Genomic DNA, 26,314 nt, shown 5'->3' on the forward strand with positions numbered 1-26,314 from the left:
GAAAGATCATTCTTTTCTCAAAATGCTCATGTATTATATTAAAAAAATATTTGTTTAAAAAAAAAAAAGAAATTTGGGAGAAAAAAAGAAAAGAAAAGAAAAGAAACATTGTTACTGGAGCCATTAAAGGCTCATTTTAAAAGAAACCTTTTAGGCTCTCAATGCTCCTTAAATGATGCTTCTTAAATGAAGCATTTTGTTTCATAAAAAGAGCAATGCTCCTCTTATATAGATAGATATAGTGGAGCCCTTCTTCACTCAGTTAACGATGTGGATTGATCCCACATCGGTTACAAAGAGTTTTTTTATATTTTATTTTATATATCATTTACTTTGTATTATTATTATTATTATTATTATTATTCATTTTTCTTTTTATTGTTATTATCATTATTATTACATATAGGAACTCTTCTTCACTCAATCAATGATGTGGGTTATCTCACATTGGTTACAAAGAGTTTTGTTCATATTTTATTTTATATTTATTATTATTATGATAATGTTCTTATATGTCTTTTTGCATTTAATTTTATTTGCCAATATATACTCCATAAGTTTCAATTTATATTTATTGTTTATCAATTCTAACTTTACCATGTTAAACCTTAAATTGACATATAACAAAGGAAAAAAATGCGTATACATATCGTAACTCATATTTCGAACACAAAGGATGTAATATTGTAACTCATAGAAATATGATTTACGATATGTGTAAAAAAAAATTTTTGTTATATGTCAAACTAAAAGAATATGACTAAATGTGACAATGCCACAATAATCAATGACTAAAAGTAAAAATTTCTCAAAGTTATGTATGTAATATGGCAAAATTAAAAGAATATGACTATATGTGACAACGTCACAATAGTTAAAGACTAAAAGTGAAAATTGTTTAATATCAGAGATGTAATATAACAAAATTAAAAAAATAAGACTAAATATTTTAATGCCACAATAGTACTAAAAGTGGAATTTACTCGAGTGTAAAAGGACTACAAGTTCTGTTTTTCATAGGATCATGATATTAGTGCTATATAAGAATTGGTTATAAAATGTGTGACAAAAACAACTAAATCATAGGATCCCCAAGGAACCAACTAAAAGCATAATAAACCCTTCTCTAATACAGTAAATCTCAGAATAGAGAGCAATGATTTGCCTACAATGTCTAATACTGTCTTCTTTCCCGGAAGAGAAGGGCAAAATACAGCAATTGAATATTTTGGTGTCCAAGAAAATGGCTGTAAACATCTCTTTGTTAGCACCACATTGTGGGTATGTTCAGTTTCTGTGTCGAAAACTCCGAAAAAACAAGATTCCCAGGCCAAGGCCTGCAACCGAGAGAGCAGAGATAGCGGGTACTTTGACAGGGTCGAGCGCAGATATTAACCTGTGTCGCCTCGTCCTCGGTTTATGTTGGGATCTGGGTCCTGACCTCTCGCGGAGAAGAGTGCTAAGGTTGTCGAGTTGGAGCATAATTTGGCGTTGGCTACGAGCAATGTTCGACAGCTGGTTTCAAAGAACGAGTTGACATCATTTAAGAAGCCAACAAATACTCTTCCTATGTCTAGTCGATTCTCTAATTGTCATCTCTCTTATCGTCATTTCTCAATTTCGAGGGGGGAGCAAATTGTAAATTGTAAATTCAAGTAAAAAAAAACGGTTTAAGAAGAAATGCGAAGAGGATAGAGGATACCTCTTCGGTCAAAGTGGAATCCCTTGCCATATGGGAAAAAGACGACGAGTGTGGCATTATAGATCCCGTCAAGGAACCGTTCTCTAAACTAGATATGAAGTGGGAAGTCGGGGCAGATCCATTGCCGGTTTCAGATAGCTGAGCGATATTTGGGGCGCTAGGGGAACTTCGCCGGTTGCTTAAATTGGAATTCAGTTCTTCCATCCTAGACGTGAAGTCGTCCATCCTATCGTTTAGAGTAGAAATCTGTTCCGATAGCTGTGCAATAGATCCCTAACAGAATAAAACGAAGGAGGAAATATAAAACCAATACACGTAATGAACAGAGGATGGATAAAATGAGCTGCAAAGCAAGAAAAATAATGTACCTAAAGACAATAAACAAATATATTCGACTCTTGTAGTGTGCATAAGAGTCACCTGGTTTGCTAATGTTGATGGCAAGACTAAAGCCCTGTCATCGAGCTTCTGATTCGTAGACGAAAATTCATCAACTTTGGATAGGTTTGTGTCCCGATGTGTTGAATAGGAATGTGACATCCCGCTGCAAAAATGTACGTCAATAACAAACTAGTTTGATATCAAAAAGTTTCATCGTAACGGAGCAACCCCAGTCCCCATCCAAATTGGTCAAGCTGTTGACTTAGTAACCACAAGGTTGCAGGTTCAACTCCCAACGGGAGTGGCTTATTAGCCTTCTTGATTTGAACCGATCAACTATAAACAACCTAGGCTAGTTTACCTCCTTCAGTCAACTATAGACAACCTAGGTTGGTTTACCTCCTTGTGATCCTAAACCAGCTAGGCATGTCACAAGGCGAGATTTACCCAGTGCAGACCATCGGAGTAGTGGTTGCAGATTTCCCTCGTCACTCAATAAGTTCCATTGGAACATCACTTAATTTGTTATGCACAAACATAGTCATCCAACCGAACATTCGGTGGCAGATTATAGTTTATTCACATCAGCAGAGGCAGGAATGCCTGGAGGTCTGCTTAGCTTCGAGTTTTGAGTTCTTTTTATATACATTTGGGAAGAAGGGAAGATTAGTAAAAATTAAGGAACAACCTTCAATCCAAATTATTGGTTACTCCCCAAAACCGCCAAAATGTTAAAATGAAGGTCATTATATCAGTTAACGGTTGATGATGATAAGAATTAAGAAATTTCACCTTCGGAATTTTTTGTTTCTCAACGCCAACCTTTCTGCTGAGGCAAGGGAAAGTACAACATCCTTAGGGCTCGACACAAGATCTTCATCTAAGCTAAGCTTCGTTTTCAAATCATCTGGCAACACCTGCAAAATTATAGGGTGAAAAGCAAGATGCGGGGGAATGCACCAAAGTTATTGAAGCAACATACCATAACTTCGTTCACAAGCTTTTCTAGCTGAATTTGTTCGATATATGTGCGCGGGATGTATGAGCCTTCCAACCCTAACTGATCAGCAATAGATTTTACAACCAGACGATCTCTTCCTTGAACCTTAGTATATCAATTCAAGGTTTTAGTAACTTCACCAACAAAGAATTAACTATAACCACTTCGTTTATCAATTTGTCTACACTTCTTCAGCAACAAGGATACGGGCACAACAGTGGGAATCCTTGATGCCCAGAAAGTTGCATCGGGTTAAAGAATCAAGAAATAAGTTGGACCAAATTTCTGAAACAATGGGCCAAAAAAAGAAGAGGAAAACTGCAGACAAAGATTATTCGATATAGAAATGAGACTAATGTAGTACCAAATACGGTTGATATGTGAATTCATAATGATGATGATATCCAGTATATAAATTAAGATGGAGAAAGGGTCAAACTGACTCCCTAAGTCAACTAGATATCCCCAAGTAAAAAAAGCTCCAATCAAATCCCCTAAACCCGTAAATTGTTCAATTGAGTCCAAATTGACTTGTTTAGCAGGTTAATTCTTCCTAGGTTTGACATGTGTCCAAATTAATTCTTCCTTGGCATATAATTTAAATACTACCTGAACATATTGCCGATTCAGCTGTTCAAGCCAATCAATTTTAACACAAACCCTTTCGTCACGAAACACATGGCTACTTCGTTTGAGGATTGCTGCCATTGTATATCCCAAAGCCATCAACCCACCAAGAAGCCGCACACTAACTTCAAAAGTGATCCTCGGCGAAATAATAAACGGAGAATCCGTGACCCATTCCTGCAATTCAGATGCATAAACAATTGCAATTTGCAAATAATCAGTGCTTCAGAGTCTTGATTACTCTCCCTTCGACTAAAATAGTAAAATATTTTCTACATGCAACACGTATAAAAGTCTTATATTTCAGTGTATAATAGGACTGCCACAGACAAACTATAGAACTTAAACTCGATTGTAACAGAAACTCAAGATTTCAACAAAGCAGAAGTCCTTAAACAAACCTCAAACATGAGATTATATCTTCCTTCTCTGTTCCTCATCCTCAAATACGAATGGCACGACTCTGGATCTTCGCCAGGTGGCAAAAGATAAATATCATAAGTCTCTTCCATACCCTCTGTATGTTCCTCGGACAATAATGACTTGATCGTTTCCACATTCACTTCCTTTGAAGACTGCAGAGGATGAAATTAGCTTAAACGTCAATGAAAAAAACTTCTATATAGCAGTAACTCCAGGGTTTCTGTATGCTTATAAATAGGAGAGGATCAACCGAGTAAGGATAGAGGGACGCAGTTACCTTTAGAATATAAGTAGGGCTCTGAAATCCAGTGAACGGATTAAATTTATTGATTATTTTTATATGTGCTGTTTGTAGATCAGGCTCAATAAACGCCTTATACATTGGATAAACCTGCATTTAGGTTTAAACCGTACAACATTATGAGAGGAAATTTTTCAAAGTCAATTTTTGAATGAATCAGTTTCAGTTGACGATGTGGAAACAAACCGTTTCAGATATTTGCTGGATTATCTCTTCCGGTTCTTGCTCAACACGTTGTATATCACGCAACACTCGTTTTACTAGATCAAAATGAACACCCCCCGTTACAGATACTCGAAGATCAAGAAAAGGCCGCAGTTTCTCATTCAATGCATAGATGCCCTCTATAATTACAATACGGGATTCAGGGACTTCAAGCGTCCTGCACCAGCACCCAAGGCATAAGATCGTACTTGTGGATTGATGAAATACAGAGGCATATTCCCCAACATTGAAAAGAAAGAGCGCGTTGAAGCATTTCAAGAAAAGATAGTAAATGTCAAAATGAATCGGAACCCTAACCCGCATCAATTAAGTCACAGTACACTTAGGTAAGTTAAAACACGTGAAACTGTGAAAGGATAGAGCTAATTGAATACAAGCACATCTTTTGTTAATGGGAGCTTAAGAAGCTACATTCATACTATTTGCAATTACTTAGCCCTAATAGATTCAATAAATTACACAAACCAAAAAAGTTTGCATCAGAATACAAAATGAAGGAATTTAACCTGTATCCTACTCGGGAGCTAGATTTGAAATCATATATTGGAATTTCAACCGGTTTGCCCACCTTCAGATCTTGGATGTTTTTGAGCAGCGTATCATAGTCTGTCAGGCGTGGGTCTGTCTCAAAAATATAAAATATCGGAAACAATACAACAACTGCATTAAGTTACACTTTCACTATGGAAAACTTAAATCCCAAATCCTCTACAGGACATCAAATTTGAAAGATATAAATAAGTGTTTTCTTGAAACCACATAAAAATTACCATATTGCAAAGTATTGTCAAATGAAAAATGTAGAAAAGCTATGAATGTAGATACACCATCAACTTAAAGAACACTATATTTCATGAACAACCAACAAAAATATAGATTGCTAACAAAAAGAAATTCTTAAATGAATAACAATAATTCCAATATCTCCAAAATGAGGAAAAACAGAAAATGATCACCAGAAACTGATGATTGCCTATTCAGCTTATTAGGAACTAGTAAAAAGCCCAAGTTGTTCCAAAGAAATTACAATAAGACTTATGGTAAAATGCTTTCTTACCATCAAAGTTGCCATCAATGATACGACTTGCATCATTGTAATTATCCATTGAAATAACAGCAACAGTTGGCATGAAATTAAGTATTTTTTCAGTAAACATGGTCTTTCCAGCACCGGAAGGCCCAGCAAATCCTACCAATGTAATCCCATCATTTTTCTGAGCCAACAATTGGCATGCACGGATTACAACAAAGAATCCTTTCTCAAATGACAAATTATCTGGTATTGGTGCAATCTCATATCGATCACAATCCTTTCGCTTAACCAATCGAACTTGGTCTTTCAACAGACCGGATTTTTGGTGAGCTGATCCATTGTTAGTAGTATTCCTTGCCATCTAAAGTGGAAATAATCCTAAACTCTTATCTGAGAGAGAAAAAAAACAGAATCAACTGCAAGTGAAGTGGCAGTATGATATGGCAGATTGACCTAAAGACCAGTTAAAATCTTCAACTTCTGAATAGCAGGTGATCTCATAATATATAATATATCCACAAAAATGCTCATAATATTTTAGGGGGGGATTAACTCAAATCATAGATTTGTATTATATATCATCAAAATGCCAGTATGCAATTATTTCTAATCAGAAATGAACAAAAACACAGCTAAATCTACAAGGACTAATGTTTCCTCTTATTCCACCAATACTAAAAAAGATGCCAGCTTTCATTGTACTAATCATAACAACACAAAATCCAGAAACAAAGAGTATCACAATGATTAAAAAAAAAAAGGTCCCAAAAGACAATTTTGCACAATCCCACAAGTACACAATCCTCAACAGCACCAAAATGTGATCATTCACAAACAAACAAGGCAAAACAGCATTGCCCCATACTAGAATTCAACACAAAAGAACATATTCCATGCAACAGACACAGCTCATCAAATGCTACCACAAATAAACTAAATAAAGCAAGAAAATGGACAATACCCATAAAATACAATAAGAAAAACAGAAGAAAAAGAGTAAACCCAGGAAGCATTTAGATCAAATGAAAATATGAGAGTGAAATCCAATGCAGAAGGCTGAGAAACCCGACCTAAAAGAACAATGGGCAGTGGGGCTCTAGTCCTGCAAAGAAAAGTATACAAGCTTTAGGCGGTCTATTTTTGGGGAGTTCTTGGGACCAGAGGGCAGAGGCGGTGTATTTATATAGATTTATTTACCTATTTTGATCTTTATAAATTTCTTTGAATTTATTACCAAAGATTAAACTTTGGGGAAAGATACGTAAAGGGATTTTCCTGGAAATTGAGAATTCTGGAGGTTTTGCCACGGAGTTGCGAAAACTACAGATTTCACAGACTAGAAACAGATGGACAGGGAAGACTAGACTCCGCAGATGATATTTATTGGCAAGTTTTTTTTCTTCTTTTATCAAAAAAAGTTTAATGAATTTTTATATCACTGGAAAAAATAAATTACTGCTTCTGTAGATAACGTTTGTTTACCGACTACAATTAAAACTCTTGGAAATTTTTGCCTAAAAATGCGGTGCTCATGGCCCACCTCTCTCCAGGCCAATCATGCAAATCATACCATGGATCCGGTTTACCTTATATCGTATATTTTGTTCCAAAAATAACTTTTTAATTCTGTATTTGTAGTTAACATATTATTATATTATAGATTTTGTTCTAAAAATAACTTTTTAATTCTGTATTTGTAGTTGACATATTATGTATCTGCAATTAACAATCTCTGTATATGTAGCTATCATGTGTAAACAATTATCAAGTTATTTATTTACATATACATAAACTTGTTAACTGTAAATATAGAATGTGTTAACTGAAAGTACATAATTTTTTTTATCACAATTCACAATGTAATATGAACTTTAGTCTATAGTATAACAGTTGATCATTGATTTAGGTTGCCAACATGAAAAGCACAGTTGATTCGATTTTTGATTTATTTGTTCATAAAACTATTCACTTCTGGCTCAAATCCCTTATGAATCCATCAAAATTATATACTTTTGCGCAAGAGATTTTCAGCACAAATTCAAACCCCAACCTTCAATATTTAAAGCAGGAATTAAAATCCCCACATTGTTACTCGAAGCAAGTCTTAAAGTGAAATTTCTCATTCATTAAATCAATACCCACAAACCACAATATAGCTTGCCTCTCCACGCCATGACATGCGGTATTTTAATTTATTAATTATTTCATAAATATCACGTCATTTTTTAAGTTAATTTTTGCTTTTTGATATCATAAAATTAATGGATCGGATAATGGTAAAATAACTCTTTGAACTATTCATGAAAGTGTAATTAGGCTTTCAAACTATTTTCTTTTTATTGAAAAAAAAAAAAACTTAATGGGATACCCGATCTTTAAAAAAAATACAAGTAATCCATTTTGACATGTTACTATGGGTAAAATCTAGGTTAAAGATGATTGTAACTACAAATCATTATATTTTGATAACTTGGATGTATAATAATAATGGAGTAATAATTATATTAATATTCATTATTATTACACAAATAAAATATTAAAAAAAAACAAACTTGGCAGCTAAAAATATTTTAATTTTTATAATAAAATTATTAATTTATTGTTGTTGTTGTTAGACATCCAAGGCAGCAAAATATAATGATGTAACATTTCATTCATCTTTAACATAGAGTTTACCTAAAAAAACAAATAAAAATGAGTTAATTATACTTTGTTCTAAGTTCAAGTATCTAATTAGAGTTTTTTTTTTTTCAATTTGATAACCTAATTTATTTTCTTAAATAGTTCAATGATTTATTTGAACCTTATCCTAAAATTAATTAAGAAATGTATGTACAAATATGTGATATAGATATGTTATTGCAATGAATGAAAAGTACAAAGTATATTAAATTATTGCCATTTCAAGGTGGCTGAAGTGGTTTAGTAGTGATAAAGTTCTATTGTGCGTCAAAGTTTATTTCTTCCCATTTTTGTTTTCTTTGTCTACAAAAGGCAAAATTCCCTTGTCCTAGGGGCCCTAAACCCTAGCCCAATAGGATAGTGGATGAATAAAATACGGTGACTTAGCAACCCATTATGTGGAAGGATTAGTGTCGGGTGTCTAAGAAGGAATCCACTACATTAAATGTAACTCTCACACTATGATTGCGAGGACTCGATCATGTATGTGTCCTTGCCCACCATAATTTTTGAAGTATGAAAGATAGATTTTTTTTATTTTTGTATTCAAAAAAGATTAATTAAAATAAATAAGATAATGAACGATAATAAAAGATTTATTCTACTATTCTATAGGCAGTTAAAGACGTTACATTATAGTTATTCTCTTCAACATATGATATTTTATTTAATATATTATTATTCTCTTTTTATTTGACTGGAATGCCTTTATTCCTTTCCATTTTTTGTTTTCTTTTAATTGACTGATATATTCTGTGGATTCAAAATTTCCACTTGTAAGAAACATTATATATGATTTACAAGTTCTTCTATGTGATGCTAGCTAGCTAGCTAGCCTCACTTTCCAATATTCCTCCAATTCCACAAATAATACTATGGATAAATTTTCATTTTAATATATTAAATGTATTATAGGTTTATTTTTAGTTAATATACTAAAAATTTAATATATTACTACATTAAAAATAAGTATGCATGTTAGTGAAATTACGTTGCAATATGATCATGATCCACGCTATAATGATTGCTTCGATTCTCTTCATTGTTTGTGGTTGTTAATTAGTTTTGAAATAGACCAAAAAAAAATATTTTTCTTATCTCAATTATCGCTTTATGTAATAAAAGAAAAAATATAATTTGTATATGACAACTTACATTTTTATTCATTACGGAGTATCACCATATTAAGCAAAATAAAATTTACCTAGGAGTGTGGTTTGTGCCCTATGCGCATCCTCGAGTAGTGACTGTTGCGGGTTTTTCTTGTAACTTAAAAAATTAAATAAAAAATAACACTTTTTGTCAATGAATTATAGGAAAATAACTTTTTGTATCTTTCGATTATTTGCAAAGTAACTTTTTTTTTTGTCTTTTAATTATCGGTGAAATAGCTTTTTTCAACCCCTACATAACAAAGCTCAAGGACAACAAAAGTTTTTTCATAGACAATTGATGTACAAAAGTGACCATACGTATAATTGAGTAATACTCCGTATAATCAAAATATTTTTTTTCTATAATCCAGGGATTACAACTTGAAAGTGTCGTTCTCTCAATAAAAATGATCACTACAACACTACTAACTTCGTTTTGTTTGTTTGCTTGTTTTTTAATATCAAATTTTCAATGTAAATAGTGTTAAATTGATTACTTTTTCATCTTTGAAAATTAGTTTATTGAAAATGATAACTAGAAGACTACACTGATTTTTTAAAAAAGAAATTGGTTAACTAGTTGAAATAGGACAAAATTATTTGTATTATATTGTTTTAGTACAACATTGTCATTACTAGATTCTTAATTTAAAAATAAACAAATAAAGTTGTGTTTTTTCATTATAAAATGTAAAGTTGACTATTTTAATCATAATCCCAGCCTTTCCCAAACAAAAAGAATCATTAAAGATGGCAAGGTTTTGGCAAATGAAGCAATTGAATTGAGCTTCGCAATCATGAAATAGGAATCTCTCCTTTTATCCATATAACTTGTAGTGAAGTTTTTCCTTCCACATGGGAATCTAAGGACTTGTAATTCAGTATGTGATCCTAGTTGACTGGTTGAGAAAATATGTAGTCATGTTCTACCTCAATATATAATCTTAATTTACTAGTTGAGGATACCTATAGTCGGACAAAAAATAATACTCGTAATAATAAAACAAAATATGAAAAATTAGTTTTCTATTTTTATTATATTGTTTTAGTACAACATTTTCAATATTAGATTTTTTTAAATTTTAAAAATAAATAAACAGAAATTGTGCTTGTTCTCTTATAAAATGGAAAATTGATTTTAATATATTTCCAACTTGTCACAAACAAAAATAATCATTAAAGATAGCAGGATTTTGGTAAATAAATTAAAGCAAATGAATTGAGCTTCACAAGCATGAAATATGATTCTATCTTTTTATGCAATGAAATTAGAAAATATAATTTTTATTATTATTATTATATTCCATGCAATTCAATGCTTAAAGTCATGTGTAATAGGAAACCGTTACTTTAATCATATGGCTGATATTTTAATGTATGGAAAAAAAAAAGGTGATGTTTGATAGTTGATACCTTGGAGGTTTAATTTGTTTGTTTGTTTTAATAAAAGAATATGATGCGATTTTATATAAATAATTTATAGTAAAGTCACTCAATTTATAAATAATTAATGAATATAAATAATTTTGATAGATACTATAAATTATGTCATTTGATTACAAAATTATGAAAAATATTATACTCTCCTCTTAAATTAATTTTCTATGCTATGAGGTAATAACATTTTTTTGATTGGTCTTGTACGTGTAGATTGTCTCATGTAAGACATGTAATATTTTTATTAAAAAAAATACAATATTTGTGACAAGTATTACATTTTCACCAATCCTTTTCAAGGAACAAGTAATACTTTTCAGTAAAAAAGTAATATATACTTCTTGATATATTAAAAATATATATATATTATATGTCAAAGACCTTGTGGTCAAGCGACATGAAATGACTTTCCTAAATGGGAGGTCATGGGTTCAAGCTTTAGTGGAGACGATATTGATTTGTTTGGCTTTAGTTTCATTTTTTTTTGAATGACGAGCGAAACCCGCAAGGTAAACTCGGTCAGGATCACAACAAATAACATTTTTCAACCTTAAAAAGGTTGATTTTCTTGCCAACTCTGTAAAATTCTCTATATTCATTGATTGTCTATGAATTGACCAATCTCACCATAAATCAATGACATAGGTTAGTTTAAGATCGTCAATAAAAAAAATCTTGAGATCAAAAGTTACTATAAATTACATTTTAGAGTTGCACCCCCCAAAAAATTACATTTTAAAAGGAATTTTAGCATCCATTAAACTACAAAATGCATTTTTCAACCTTAACAATGTGGATCTTCTTGCCAACCCTCTATTGGTCAAACTCATCCACATCGCATAGGGTCTTTTAAGTGTGGTTTGCAATTTACATTACCTATGTAGTGATTTGCGGCCTATTACAAAAGAATAAGATCTACTAAGTGCAAATCCCTAGAAAGTAATTAACAGCAAGTTTCTTTCACCCAAAAAAAATAAAAAAAAATAACACTAATCTCAGCTTTTGGTAGGAAAGAGATAACCCACCAATCAATCAAAGTTGTGCTGTTCATCCATCAAAATGCCTTTTGAAGGTACAGGCAACACCATAATGTTGGAATATAATATAGGTAGATCTATGATTGGACTTTGAAGATATAATGAGAATTTCTCACCAAATTTTCCCAATCTTTTCTAAAGATTTGTTGATCTGATGTGGCAAATGCAAGTAAGTTACGTTCTTCATTGGTGCATTGATAAAGCAAGGTACAAATAAAGTTCCCTAATAAAGTTGATGAGATTGAAATTTTAAGGACAAATTCAGTGCCTTTTTTCCATTGTTGATTCTTGACATACATATCCAAATGAAGATATGTCTCAACTTCCTTTTTGTTCATTGTGTTGTTGATGAGGGCCCTAGTGTTAGGCACAACCAATGCCCTTATCATGAATGTTTTGATATACTTTCTTTTTTTTTCATATCGTATTGATATTTACATCTCAACTCGAATCACACTTAAAAGCGTTACGTTATTATGTAACCTTGACTTTCAACTCTGAATTCATGCTTAAACAACTTCATGGTTGTCCACAATCCACCTAAACCAACGTCTTATGGTATATTAGTTTTTTTTTTTAATTAACGTCTCCATCCCATAAAGACTATCACTAATATATAATTTGTTAGTGGTACTTATAATTAATTTGTTGTATCTAATTTTGTATAATTTGATATAATTTTATCTGATGAATTTGTACTGAGGTCCATAAAAATTATGCTTTGCTTATTTGGCTATTCCTTTCCGTACTCCAATTTAATATTCTTGATTCTTATTTCGTCACAAAAATTTTGTCCTACGCTTATTATGACCATTAATTTATTTGATGCGATGCCAAGTAAAATGTTGACTTCCGTAAAGGCTCCTTATCTTAATTAAAGCTACAACAAATTTTCCATGCCATTTTTAATATTTTTAATAGAACCAATCTTTATTCGGCTATTCCCATGACAATTTTTTTTTTTTTTTTGAGAACCCATGACAATTTTTTTTAATGTTCAATTAGAGTATTGTTTATTGTGTTGTTTGCGGATTATATATTATATAGGAATGAGTTAACTTAGTGCACATCTTCATATAATAGTTGCGAATTTTCCTCATCACCCCAAAAAATAAAGTATTGCTACTCATTCTAAGTATTTCAATTCAATTTAATCTAAACACATCACAATATATATAGTGCAAAAGTTCAATCTAAGAATCTTGAATTAGTTCAAATGACTTGACTCATAGAATTTATCCCAAGCAATGGCTTCAATTTAACTCAAAGAACACGATTCGGGGAAGAAGTTGAAATTTGCTGGGAGACACTTTTAAAATTTCAAGAGGCATCTCATCGACATTCTTAACCGTCAAATGAAAGTAGTGAAAGACGTTGTGTGGGAATTAAGGGGCTCATAGAATTTAGCCCATGTGGTGGTCTCAACTTAACTCAAAGGGCAAGATTCGAGGGGAAAAATTCGTTTGGATTAAAAAATATTACGAGAATTCAAGGGGCATCTCACCTTTATTTGTAACGATTTGAGGGTAACGAGCTAGGGGCAACGCCATGTGAGAATTAATGTTCTCATACCACCTGCCATGAGTGTATGTATTGCTCATAGACACTTGTTATAAATAAAGGAAAGGCACAAAAGACTATCCTTATCTTTGCAAATCTCTCTCACTTTTTAAAATGGGTCTCACTTCCACATCATCAAATTTACAAATTCTTCACTATTTGTTCTACATCCTGCAAATCTCTCTTACTCTCCAAAATGTGTCTCACTTCCATATTATATTATAAATATAATAAAATAATAAGGAATAAGGGTCAAATAGGCCACCGAACTACACATGAAACTACAATTAGGCCATTGAACTCAAAAACAATGCAATTGGGTCCATGAAATACACAAATCCATGCAAATTAACCCAAAGTGACTTGTTTGACTTGATCTTCCGGTTACCAACTTAAAAAATAATATTTTAAAATAATTTTAAATAAAATAATTAATTAAAATTAAATTAAAAATTAAAAAAGGACCCAATTGACTCGTTCCTGTTTTTTTTTTTAAAATTTTAATTTTAATTAATTAATTAATTTAAAATTATTTTAAAATATTATTTTTATTGTTGGTAACCGGAAGATCAAGTCAACAAGTCACTTTGGGTTAATTTGCATGAATTTGTGTAGTTCAGGGACTCAATTGCATTGTTTTTGAATTCGATGGCCTAATTGCAGTTTCGTGTGTACTTCGATGGCCTATTTGACCCTTATTCCAAATAATAATAATAAAATAAAATAAAAAAAGAAAATGTATGTTGCTTGCAGCTTTTGCAAAAGTTGCCAAGCATTTATGGCTTGCAAATTTGTAAGCTGCTTGACAATTTAAAAAAAAAAATAACATTTGTAATTTCATGTCATCTTGCCAATGTCAAATTGACAGGGATAATCTCAGTGTAAAACCAGAAAAGCTTGTCTTACCAAACACTCTAAATGAATTAATTCACAATGAATTTCATACCATATATCAATACTAAACTTAATATTCGGAAAATGAATTAATACTTTATAAAACCACAAATCCAAAGATGTGTATCTTCAATTGATATTACACATATATGTTGCAGCCATCAAACTCCAACTATGTGTTCACAAACCTGCAATTCTTCCTAACTTCTCCATCACTATAACTCTCCTGGTTCGTAATATTCCCCATCTTCACCATAGACTCTGCAAACTGATCGAAAAACGCCTTCAAATCGCCGGCATATCTCTCCACAATCTTGCTTGTTCCCGCAGGGAGATAGCTAGAATACAGAGCTTGATCCGAGTTCAAGAGCCCCTCTTTGTTTAGCAGTAAGTTGTAGTAGGAGTTGTCGAAGAGATTGGGGGTGACATAATCCATGGAAGATTCATTGTTGTTGCTGTGCCCATCGTCGACAGCAGGGCACATGGTTTTGATGTTGTTAAGGTATGTGTCGGAGGCTTGGTTTAGTGTGAATGGGAGATTTCCGTATACTCTTGCCCTGAAGTTCACACATCTTGCCATCCCAATGGTGTGGGCACCTGTCAAATGTGGAGTATATATGAGTATATGTTTGTATTCTATAGTTCTGGTATCTGTGTTTCGCGGGATAAGACTAGTACAAATGAGTTTCGGTTGAGTCTGGTTCGAGTAGCTAAGCTTGGGAGTATTAATAGCTTTTTGAGTATGTATATGAGTATATGTTTGTATTCTGTGCTGGTATTTGTATTTTACACGATGAGACTAATACAACTCAGTATTGGTTGAATCTTATTGGGATATATAGCTCAAATAGATATATAGCTCAAATAAGGGTACAATGTTGCGGCATATATATTTTTTTTGTGTAGCCCATGGTTCCGAGTGACTAATTCTCTAGCTGAATTGTAGGCATCTCTATTGAGTGGGACAACTAGTATTGCTGCATATATACTTGTATTTTTGGAGTACAAATCATTTTAAGGATTGATTAAGCTTTAAACCAAAGTTTATCCAAATCCCTTATAATTTGGTGAGGCTTGAATTGAAGATTTTTTGACCGGACTAAATTTGTGACCTACTTTCCTTTTTGAATTTAATAGCCAATTGTTAGATTTTGTAAATATATAAAGGAGTAACATATAATGTCACATAACACATACACTAGCTACTAGAAATTCGTCAATTACCATTCACTTTTTTGACGAAAAATAGATGGAAATAAGTGAATTTTCTAACATTTTCAACCATCTCATGAAACGTTAGAAATATCTTATTTCCAACTAAGAATTTTTAGATCTCTATAGTAGTTAAAAAGACCATTTTATTGTAAATCCTAGGTTTTGACCATTTTTAGTGGTAAGAATCTTGAGTTTTCAGTTGTAACATTAGAATTGACTATAATAATCTAAACATATTAATAAATGGTTGAAAATCTTGAATTTTTCAACGTGACCCTAGAACTATAATAATATGAACATATAACATCTTATAAATTAAACTTATATTGTAGCTGTATATGGTTCTCTAAAAAATATCTTCTACATATATACGGAATGTTAGGATGTGATATATTAGGAAATAAATAGAGGGCCCTTAGGGCTTACCTGAAAGAGCCACCATGTCAGTAATGGAAAGTCCTTGAGAAAGAAACTTGGTAATAATAGAGGCAAGGGATTCATCAGCAGTTGGAATATTTGTCTCAACAAGTTCATATCCAGCATTCTTTGAGTCTTTCCTACCTAAAGGAACATCCCAATAAGGTCCACCAACCTGCCTTCAAACAAACATTCTTCAACTTAGTACACCACAAAAATTTTTTTTTTTAAAAAAAAAAAAAAAAAAACCTAAACAAAGTAACATATTTCTTTTATTCACAATTTGAAAAAGCCCACAACCTTTACCCAAAGGTGTGTTATGGGCTAAGTCAGCCTTTAGGCTCTAGCCAGCAAAAAACCACAAGGAGGTAAACTCGCATAGGTTGTTGATAGGTGACCGGCTTAAGCCAAAAAGGCCCATAGACAACTCTCACATGAAGCATGTCAAACTTGAAACTTTATGGTTACCAAGCCAATTGTCCCACTATTTTAGTCCGGGATTCTCCCAAGAAGTAAAATATTCCAACTCAATTAATCTTGGGCATATCATACACTAGTAAAACTTTTACCACATGGCATGATATAACACCATAACTTAAAAATAGAAAGAGACAAACACGTAGACACTTTCTTATTTTTAAATCGTGACGTTAGGATTATAGAATTATTTCATCGGTCCTAAAATCATATGTATCGTTAGAATTAAATTACCAAAAGGACTGCATCTCTAGCTGCAACAGTAAGAATGTCAGCACATGACACAATCCCCGGACATTCAGATTCAATCCGGCTCTTAATCTTGTCAATAATTCTGAACCCTTTCAATGCATCTTTGTTCTCCGGAGCTCCCTTTTCTCCTTTTAGTGTCACCGTATCATCCAACAAAACCGATCCATCACAACCCTACAACAAAAACAAGAAACTTCAATTCCACCAACTTTATTAACTCTCTAACCTTATGATATGCCAATTTTTTTCTGAGGATTTCAAGCCTGACAATCTTAAACTAACCTGAACAAAGCAGTCATGAAAGTGCAACCTCAAGATCAAGGCGGCGTTTCGAGGATCAGACAGGACAGCACACTCCATTTCTTTCCTCACTAACCCAAGCACAGAAGGGCAGGTTTTCTGGTAGTAATCCAACGTTAAATGTGGATCACTTTCTGCATGGACTAACCTGCGACCAAAAATGCACAGAACCAAAAGCATGCAGAAAGGTCTCAGACCAAGAGAAGATGATGAAGTTGTAGCCATTGTTGTTTAGGTTAAGAGGAGTGGAAGGGATTATTGTGTCATGGTTGGGGAAGAATTGTGGTGTATATATAGGCATTGACAGACCGAAAAGTCCCATGATGTTTTTCACTGCCTTACGTTGTTAATTGGGGTACAACTGTGCAAGCTGAGACCTTGTAAGCATGTGTAGGAGTCAATAGAGGATGTAACTAATGTTGGCAGGGTGGGTGAGAGTAATCAAACTATAATCACCAAATTAACACACAGCTGAATCAAATGCTGTTATATGAATACTGTATAGATCCGTGAAAACGGGTTTTGCTCGTTGGGCCAACTTGCCCCATCCCGCCCCTTATATACCTAGGGGATGGGTTTCAATTCTGTAACTCTGGCGCCCTTAATATGTGTGTGTGTTAGAGAATAGAGACTTAAGTGTATTAAAAAACAATTGGATGGACTAATCTGACCAATCTGAAGGCCAATCTACTCTAGGCTCGTTAAGTATCATGATTCATGACTAAGAGGCTCACCCCCATCGATCCGCATTGACAGTTCTTACACAGTACATGCAAAATTAAAGTAAAGTTTAAGTAGTACAAAGTTGGAATGTTGGATTAAAAAAGTGTGATCAAGTGGAGTATTTTATTTCTTAAACCATTTGACTTCAGAAAAATGGGTTCATCCGAAGCATGTTTTTCCCAACTGCTTTAATAGAAGGATTAATTGATAATCCATCCCTGTTTGACGTTGAAATTTCTACTTGCGTATCAAACACTGAACTTCTAATTAATTAATTTCTTGGTTTGTTTTAATTTTATGTTTCCTAAGTTTGAATAATATTGCTTTTACACTTGGTTAAGGGAATGCATTGTAACATCCATGAGAATAACATTCCCACAGATTCTTAAGTTATGTGACATTTCAGTTAATGTTACATAACCTCAAAACATTCCTTGAACCAAATGCCCCTTAGTTCGATCAATAACAGGATTAGTCCCCTACTGCACCCTCTACAACAATCAGCAGAGCAGACTTGCCAATTAAGCATGTAAAAAACAAGGAACTTAGGTGAACTCAAGATGGATTTAAGTTGACAAGAAAAGGAAACTGGATTAATGTCTGAGACAAAGGGAAACTATAGAAAATTGAAATAAGACAGTTCTTTATATCTCGCCATCATTTAAAATCTAAATATCAGGTGTACAGATCAGAGTCAAGAAGATGATCTTTACTACGCCCAGTCCAAGCAAAGTCGCTCTTGCCATTGTCAGCACTAGTATGAACCAGTCCCGGTAAGACATCCTTGAGCAGCATAGATTTTACGAGTGATGTCACAGGAGAACCGAGTTCAGGCCATGAAACACACACTGCCCCTCTTATTTTATTCATCTCGCATCTGCTCAATAGTGCGGCAGCCAAGCCATCCACTACACTTCCTGATGGGAAATAGTCCAAACATTTAACCAACCGAGAATCATCATGGCTATCGGCCTTACCTTCTCTCTCTAATGATGTCTCCAGCTTGAATGCAAGTGTTTCATCGGGTGGAAGCTTACCCCTAAAGTTACTACTCTGTATTGTATCCAGAATTAAAACCCGGTCTGGGATGATCTGTTGTCCAACAAGCAGCTTTGCCACTGCATGAGATCTCTCCGCAGTGATTGGATACTGGACTGAGACTACCAAGATCAATTTATCAGCATGGTTTAGGGCATATATATTGCAGGATTTGTCTTTAAGAGATGGTACAACGGAGTTGCCAGATAATGGTATCTCAGGTAGGATAAGTGTTCCAACTAAGATTTTGGAAGACAAATGGTGAAAAAAGTGAACGGATGGAAAAGACATTGCAATTATAAGGAGAGATGGGTGAGAATATTTCTCAGGGTTAGGTGTAGAAAACAGCAGGAATGGAGACGGAAGAGGAGGCAATCGCGGGGCAAAATTGTTGAGATCTTCCAAGAAGAACCTTGAGGGTGGAGGAATATCAGTCAAGATGTCTTCCATCTTCTAAGAGGCCCTATTCCCTGCACAAATGCAAGAAAACCTGTTGTGTCAAGCAGATAATTAATTGTATCTCATGAGCATTAAATGGAAAGAAATCTAAAGCATTACACAATTAGTAACCATTACGACAAACTCATGCAAAAGAATTTATTAGAGCATCTCCAACTCAGATGTCTAATTACATATTTGCTGAGGGCCTGAGGCCTAAGTTTTTATTACATCCTTATCATGTGCAATACAATCGGTTTGGCAGTATACTCAAGTCAAGTCAACAGCACAAGTAACATATGTATACACCTTGGCAAAATTAAAAGCCAAAGACCAGCTTCAATTGTTAAAAAAAGACTACCAAAAGTTAACTGGAATCGTTTTACAGAAATATGGTGTCTTCAAAGGAAAAATTTTACCCAGTCACCATTATAAGCAGGTACTTTTCCATCATTTAGGTCTGATACCAACTGGCTTCTGCAAACTTTTATTTCACTATTACACGATTAGTAACCATTACCCTAAAGTGACAACTAAGAAAAATTCTTCACCGTGTCCAAGATGAAAATTTTATAGAGTGCCTATCCTAACCCAATGAGTTTATTATGAGCTTTTGTCTGTACTCTGTAGAAGCATGGAACACGATTACGGTAAAAGGATTCGTACACTCAAACGTTTCTAAAATCAATGCATCAACACCTCAAAAGCAAGATTCTGTTGCATTTGTGAGATGATAGTGTGCAAGTGTGCCATGGGATGGGAAACAAAAAGGAACACATGGACACGAAAACCACTGGCTTGTGAAGGTGGCTGGTGCAGGAAAAAATGCAAATCAGACAACAATTTAAACTTGGATCAACCAAAATTCATTAGGAAGGCTCCCCTGACATGGACGATATGATTTTGAAGGTACAATAAATAAATGTCACATATTTACCATGCATCAGTGGTGCTTTTATATTCACCTTCTGTAGTTCCCATTTTATAACCATCCTAAAACCCCTAAAATCCACCCAGTCATATAATTTTCTAAATCTAATATATTTAAAGCAACTAAACTTTGAAACAATTTTTCTGCTACTTTTATTTTTCATTATTCCTTTCATTTTTATTTAGTGTTCTTCAGCTTTTCCGTGAACACCTGTCCTATCATTTCATTGTACTAACTTCTTTTATTCCCACAGTGCGGGTATATTAGTTCCTGCACACAGCTCAGTTTCTTTCTAGGTTGCCTTCAAATAAGGGAAATAAAAGGCTATCTTATTGACGTGTCTCAGCTGGATTATACACAGTATGTAGTACTAAAGCGGGTAGAAAACTCTAACATAATTGCAGAGAAGTAAACACAAACAAATCAAATTTAGGAATCGTTTCATTCAATTTCAATCGCATTACGAACACATATTGAACATTAATCCCTAAAATTTCTAAGAATTGTATAGATCACAGTATCAAGCTAGTTCCTTGGAGAGAAAGGAAAGCCGGAAGAATGTATACATACACACAATAGATTAGATTAGGTTTGAGAGATACCTGCAGTCGAAACCGGGGAAATGGAGAGCGGCGGCGACCGGCGAAGAGGAGAACCGTTTCGAACGGGGCGAGAGAGATTTGGAAGCTCAGTTATGCTTCCGACCAAAGTGAAATCGGGTACACTGCTTACTCCCCGGGTAATTTACGGCGTCGTATCGTGGTGTGTTGTGCAAGAAAAATAATTTTCCTTCCCCCTTTTTTTCCCTTCCAAAATCAATGAAATATAAAATATAATAACTCAACTACAATATTAATTAAAAACACTATAATTAATTAAGTTCTGAAAAAAAAAAAAAAACCAAATTAGTGTGGTAGGATTTTCGTACTTGAATCGTCACAAAAAGAATACTATATTAACATATTTTTTTTAGTTATAAGAAAGTATTGCTGCTATACGAATGTGAAGTTATGGTAAAACCCAATTTATAACCCTAATGGCCTAATCGACAAAAGACTACCAGAAAGTAAACCAACTTAAGTTACCTATAACTAATCAAGTTAATCCACGAAAATCAATAGACAACTCCTATTTGACCATTTCAAACTTTATGATTATCAAATAAACTGTTCGTTACTACTATAAGTAATTAGCTTAGTTATCACAAAATTCTAATTTCAACTCTGTGAGTTATACTTTCTCGGATTGAACTAGGCAACTATAGCTTTTGTTCTTTGATAACTAAAGTCACATGATAATTTTCACTCAGACCACAATATCGAAAAACAATATGGCAAATTTTCCCATTACTTTATTTTATTTTATTTTTTAAAAAAAAAACTAAGCAAAAAACAAAAAAAAAAAAAAAAACAAACAAACAAAAAAATAAAAATAAAAACAAAAACAAAAATGCACAATCTGATTCTTGAACTTAATCTACCACACAAGTAAAATATGAATTGGCTTACACCATTGCTTTCTGGGCAAGCCATGAGTCCTTGCAACAGCTCATCTTACAATGTATCAAGTGGAAAGCAAAAAGGAATGAATGGAGAAGTCCCAGAGGCAGCAGAAGAACTACAATAATGGTTGATTAAATCGGTTTCTAATAACAGATCAATTTTCCTTTGAGTTGCAATGTTTTCAATCCCCTACTCATCTAACAACATTTCACAATACACAAAAGCCAAAGCTGTCATATCAGATCATCTTGCTCCAAGTAACCATCACGTCTCATCTTCTCACTGCAAACGAAGAACAAGAAGCGGTTGATTTAACCTGCCGAATAAATCCCAGACAAAGAAATCTGTATACATCAGCTACACACGAGGAAACTCCCTAGACCTTTTAAGTGGCCTACATATTAAATAGGCTTTTAAAAAAGCTTCAGCTCAAGCCAAACCAAGGCTCAGGCTTGAGTCTAACAAAAAGCCTACATACAGGCCCAGGCCTAAGATTTCTATAGCAGGCCCAGGCCTATTTTTCTAAAGCTCGGCTCCTGACCTATTTCCATCCCTAGTCCCATGCATGATTGTGGTTCCTTTTGATTATTTTCATGAAGGCATATGTATATGTCCTAGGAGAAGTGTTTGTGATTCAATTTCTTATACAGTTATATGTAGCATCTAAACACACGGTGAAAGTTAAATTCTGTTACCTTTAAGTGGAAGATGAAAAGTAAAAATGTTCGGGCTTGGTCAATCTTCATGCTCATTCTCATCCTCGCCCTCAGAATCTGCACAAGGTAAAAAATGATGTTTGACTTGAACTAGCTAAAAGTTTTCAATAGACCCCGTAGCTTTCATCTAGACCCCTGATCTGTAAGAGAAACAGTTTAGCCACTTGTAATTTGTAAAACTGTTGTGGATAAAGACGTCAGTCAATTTAACAATCGTAAGAAAAGGAATATAACTTTGTTTAATTATTTTTGGTTGCCCATTTATGTTTTAATGCTCAAAGGATGAAGCATATGAATGCTTGTCGTGTCACCCCAACATCTAAAGTATAAGAAAGTTACCTATGCACTGAGGTTTTTAGGTTAAAAAACTAGTTTACTGCAATAATGACCAAAATAAGGTGGTGTGAGAAGCCTCGATAAAGAGATATCACTCTCTTTACGCCTATTCATTTATTTTACAGATAATTGGACGTGCATTAGCCATTAGTTAATAACATAAAATAAATATAAGAAACTCGTAACTGGACATACCAGATCGAACATCTTCACTGACTTTGCCTCTTGCTTGGATTTGTTTAACAAGCATCCTGTACATCAACACCCACCAATACACATGAAGAACGAGCAAGCCAAATAGAAGAGTGTTGAAGATGTAGTAACAAAGTGGTCCGTCAATTCTGTGTTTCTCCTTATCCAACGTCAAGAGAACTTCATAGCTGCATTTAGAAAATAAAAGTAACATTATTGTAATGCCAGGCTCATAAATGTATGCTTCATTTCAAAGAAACTTTAGCGTGTTGCATGAAATGCCGTCATATGAATAGAGTGAAAGTGAGAATTCAACGAGTGATGGAAAATATTCAAGACAGACTAATTGACAAATCGACTGTGTTGGGATTTTGTGAAAGCACCTTTGAACTTGGGAAAACTACGAAAAATGTAAAACAGGAAAGCCCATGACTCACCTTGTACTCCATAGAATCCAGAAAGGAAAGTACGTAAGACGAAGCACAATCCAAGATAAAACAAACAGAACAAACGCAAAGCTAGCAAGAGTTTCAGCGCCACTATATTTGGACATCTTCCCTATTTCCAGAAATATGTCACTGGCATCATGGAGAGCTAAAACAATTGAACCAACACGTGCAAACCTGCACAAAGAAATTATAGGAAGTAAAAACACTGAATGTCGAATATCATCATCAATGAAATAGCATGACACAATTTAGTTGTGTGAATCCTATCGCTACTGTATATGATGGAATTCAGGTGAGACGCAAGCTACATCAGAAGTCCTTTTGACTTGTGCATTAGTGGAAATGTTGCTCTAGGCAGCATATGCCTTTTTGGAAGTGTCAACGACCAATAACAAGAAAAGTTTTAGCTTTTTGTTGCTTGACTAATCTGATTTATTTATAAATGTGATTTATCACATTTTACCTTATACCACCATCTGATAAACGTTAATTGTAGTAACTTGTTGCTATAAAACATGACACACTTCAAAATGTCTATACTGTTGTGAATTATACAGAGTTAATATATCTGTTCCAATTGCAAGATCCAAGACTTGATTAGAATGCCTGTTGATAGTGATCCACAAATATATTTAGATCCTATTGAAAGATATGCATTGTTTACCTTAGGTTATTCCATATTCCCTAATTTGTGAACAACTAATGTCCTCAAGTTTTTGAAGTACTTGAAAATTGTAAACATATGGTTCATTTTGCTGGGGCCATATCACTTTCCTTCACGCTACTAGCTCATAAAAATTTGCATATGAAGTGTAATTTTTACCAATGATTTGAAAATTGCTGAAAAAGCAAAAGGCTCACCTCCACAAAAACACACCTGAATATATAGGACAGAACAATGAGAATAGCAGTTGCAACATGATGGCTCATCGAGACACCGAAGTCAGCCCGCCTTGTTTCCCAAAAGATAAGAGCAAATATGGAATATGTGTAGAATCCACCAGCATACATATAAAGTGCCTTCAATTTCGACCTAAATTGCAAAACATAACCACTGACCTCTCAAAACTAGGAAAAGGTAATAATTTTTCGACCATACATAGGTAAACTAGGTAAACATAGAAGATGCCTGCACGAGCAACTCAGTTAGTTCCTAGGTAATAGATTGTGGGTAAGAATACAAGATCAAACCCTGTCAGCCACAATGTGAGAGTTACACCCAAAATATAGTGGGGACCTAGCACTGGTCCTCCCAACTAATGAACCACTAAGTAACTGTGATTCACCCTCAACTATCCTGTCGAGCTGGGGTGTGGGGCCCGGGGGCGAGGAAATTTCTTCATTTGTGGGCAAGATAAACATAGAAGAGATATCACATGGTCAACCACTACCAACAACCTTCGCCCCACCCCAAATAAAGTAAACCAACCAAGGAAAAGAAAACCCAAAAGCAAAAAATCTAAAAAGGGGGAAGTTTAGCAGTGAAGGAACTGAAGCAAAAATGTGTGTGTATACTCATGCCATAAAGAACATAACCTTCTAAGGAACCAAAAGCTCTTACTTGTATTTTTGGTCGGGCCAGACCTGATCCCCAGGACCTACCCAGAAGTACTTTGTGTTCTTGAACCATGGCTCATTGTAAGTTACCACAAGTGAAAAGATTTCAGCCGAAAGAAAATACACACATTTCCATGCTGATTCCTTGAATTTCCTCACTTTTTTCCTCCGTTCATCTGTCTCATTTTCCAGCACCCGCTGTCCCTTTGGGAACATCAACCACCTAGCTACATTCTACAACATGCACATCCAATTCAAAATCACAAAGATCTCCCAACAAGGGCAATACAATAAAAAACTGAAAAGCAAATCAATCCAAAAAAAAAAAAAAAAAAAAAAAGAAAAAAAAACCAAAAAAAAAAAAAAAGAAAAAAAAACCAAAAAAAAAAAAAAAGAAAAAAAAACCAAAAAAAAAAAAAAAGAAAAAAAAACCAAAAAAAAAAAAAAAGAAAAAAAAACCAAAAAAAAAAAAAAAGAAAAAAAAACCAAAAAAAAAAAAAAAGAAAAAAAAACCAAAAAAAAAAAAAAAGAAAAAAAAACCAAAAAAAAAAAAAAAGAAAAAAAAACCAAAAAAAAAAAAAAAGAAAAAAAAACCAAAAAAAAAAAAAAAGAAAAAAAAACCAAAAAAAAAAAAAAAGAAAAAAAAACCAAAAAAAAAAAAAAAGAAAAAAAAACCAAAAAAAAAAAAAAAGAAAAAAAAACCAAAAAAAAAAAAAAACACAAAATAAATCCAAAAAAAAAAAAAAAAAAAAGAAGCAATGTTTATCCAACATGTATCTCATCCCATATTCCCATTACATATCAAACACAACAAAACCTGCTTATGCAACTTGAAACATGACCAAACATCTAAAAAAGAGAATCACCATCAATAAAAATCAAGTCTTGCTACAAAATTTCCATGTTTTTTTTTCACAAGTTTCTGCAACTAATCCAAGTACTCTAAAAAGAAGAAAAAAAACATTATAATGTACAAGAATTCAAGAAAAGAGCAAAGGGTGAGCACCTCAAACACGAATCTATCGAGCAAGAATCTGACAGCGGGGAAGAACAGCGCGAACAAGGGAAGAGCCGCGAAATCCTCATATCTTGGGATTGATTCCTGCTCCCAATCCATCATACCCAGCTTTTCCAACACCTCCATGTCCGAGAAATTCCCAACCAGGTTAAAGATGGAAAAGGAGAAGAAAAAAGGGAAATTATTTATTGAAGTATGAGTATGGGGGAGTGGCGGCGAATCAGAAAGATTGGCTGGGACACTTCATTGAAGAGCTGTAAATGAAAGCAGCGAAGACCGTAGACTGGAAGAGTAGAT

The 26,314-nt window shown here is 33.6% G+C and overlaps 4 protein-coding genes across 7 annotated transcripts; all 4 read right to left on the reverse strand.

The window, feature by feature from the left end:
• Positions 1 to 947: 947 nt before the first annotated feature.
• On the reverse strand, positions 948 to 7,042 carry LOC116025453 (inorganic pyrophosphatase TTM2). Of its 3 annotated transcripts, XM_031266683.1 has the most exons (13): positions 6,890 to 7,042; positions 6,763 to 6,794; positions 5,717 to 6,082; positions 5,166 to 5,280; positions 4,621 to 4,816; positions 4,411 to 4,524; positions 4,112 to 4,285; positions 3,693 to 3,887; positions 3,066 to 3,188; positions 2,876 to 3,000; positions 2,123 to 2,246; positions 1,703 to 1,975; positions 948 to 1,515 (listed from the first exon to the last, which is right to left on the reverse strand). In XM_031266683.1, exons 3-13 carry the CDS (start codon positions 6,051 to 6,053, stop codon positions 1,288 to 1,290), a joined length of 2,004 nt encoding a protein of 667 aa, XP_031122543.1. In that variant the 5' UTR covers positions 6,054 to 6,082; positions 6,763 to 6,794; positions 6,890 to 7,042; the 3' UTR covers positions 948 to 1,287. The 3 variants fall into 3 exon arrangements, with proteins under 3 accessions (XP_031122543.1, XP_031122542.1, XP_031122544.1); XM_031266682.1 differs by having other exon boundaries at positions 6,763 to 6,891; XM_031266684.1 differs by lacking the exon at positions 948 to 1,515 and having other exon boundaries at positions 1,790 to 1,975; positions 2,071 to 2,246; positions 6,763 to 6,891.
• Positions 7,043 to 14,462: 7,420 nt separating this feature from the next.
• LOC116025838 (peroxidase 11-like) lies at positions 14,463 to 17,340 on the reverse strand. The gene is made up of 4 exons (XM_031267200.1): positions 17,100 to 17,340; positions 16,800 to 16,991; positions 16,098 to 16,263; positions 14,463 to 15,053 (listed from the first exon to the last, which is right to left on the reverse strand). The coding sequence occupies exons 1-4, from the start codon at positions 17,295 to 17,297 to the stop codon at positions 14,629 to 14,631; spliced, it is 981 nt and encodes a 326-aa protein (XP_031123060.1). The 5' UTR covers positions 17,298 to 17,340; the 3' UTR covers positions 14,463 to 14,628.
• A 1,045-nt stretch (positions 17,341 to 18,385) lies between these two features.
• On the reverse strand, positions 18,386 to 21,038 carry LOC116024758. The gene is made up of 2 exons (XM_031265745.1): positions 20,850 to 21,038; positions 18,386 to 19,348 (listed from the first exon to the last, which is right to left on the reverse strand). The coding sequence occupies exon 2, from the start codon at positions 19,326 to 19,328 to the stop codon at positions 18,516 to 18,518; it is 813 nt and encodes a 270-aa protein (XP_031121605.1). The 5' UTR covers positions 19,329 to 19,348; positions 20,850 to 21,038; the 3' UTR covers positions 18,386 to 18,515.
• Positions 21,039 to 21,706: 668 nt separating this feature from the next.
• On the reverse strand, positions 21,707 to 26,314 carry LOC116024014 (ASC1-like protein). Of its 2 annotated transcripts, none has more exons than XM_031264906.1 (7): positions 26,006 to 26,314; positions 25,004 to 25,233; positions 24,320 to 24,475; positions 23,431 to 23,616; positions 22,997 to 23,181; positions 22,445 to 22,522; positions 21,707 to 22,031 (listed from the first exon to the last, which is right to left on the reverse strand). In XM_031264906.1, the coding sequence occupies exons 1-6, from the start codon at positions 26,141 to 26,143 to the stop codon at positions 22,485 to 22,487; spliced, it is 933 nt and encodes a 310-aa protein (XP_031120766.1). In that variant the 5' UTR covers positions 26,144 to 26,314; the 3' UTR covers positions 21,707 to 22,031; positions 22,445 to 22,484. The 2 variants fall into 2 exon arrangements, with proteins under 2 accessions (XP_031120766.1, XP_031120767.1); XM_031264907.1 differs by having other exon boundaries at positions 21,707 to 22,065; positions 26,006 to 26,143.

Source organism: Ipomoea triloba, chromosome 7, assembly GCF_003576645.1.
Source record: "Ipomoea triloba cultivar NCNSP0323 chromosome 7, ASM357664v1".
Lineage (NCBI taxonomy): Eukaryota > Viridiplantae > Streptophyta > Magnoliopsida > Solanales > Convolvulaceae > Ipomoea > Ipomoea triloba.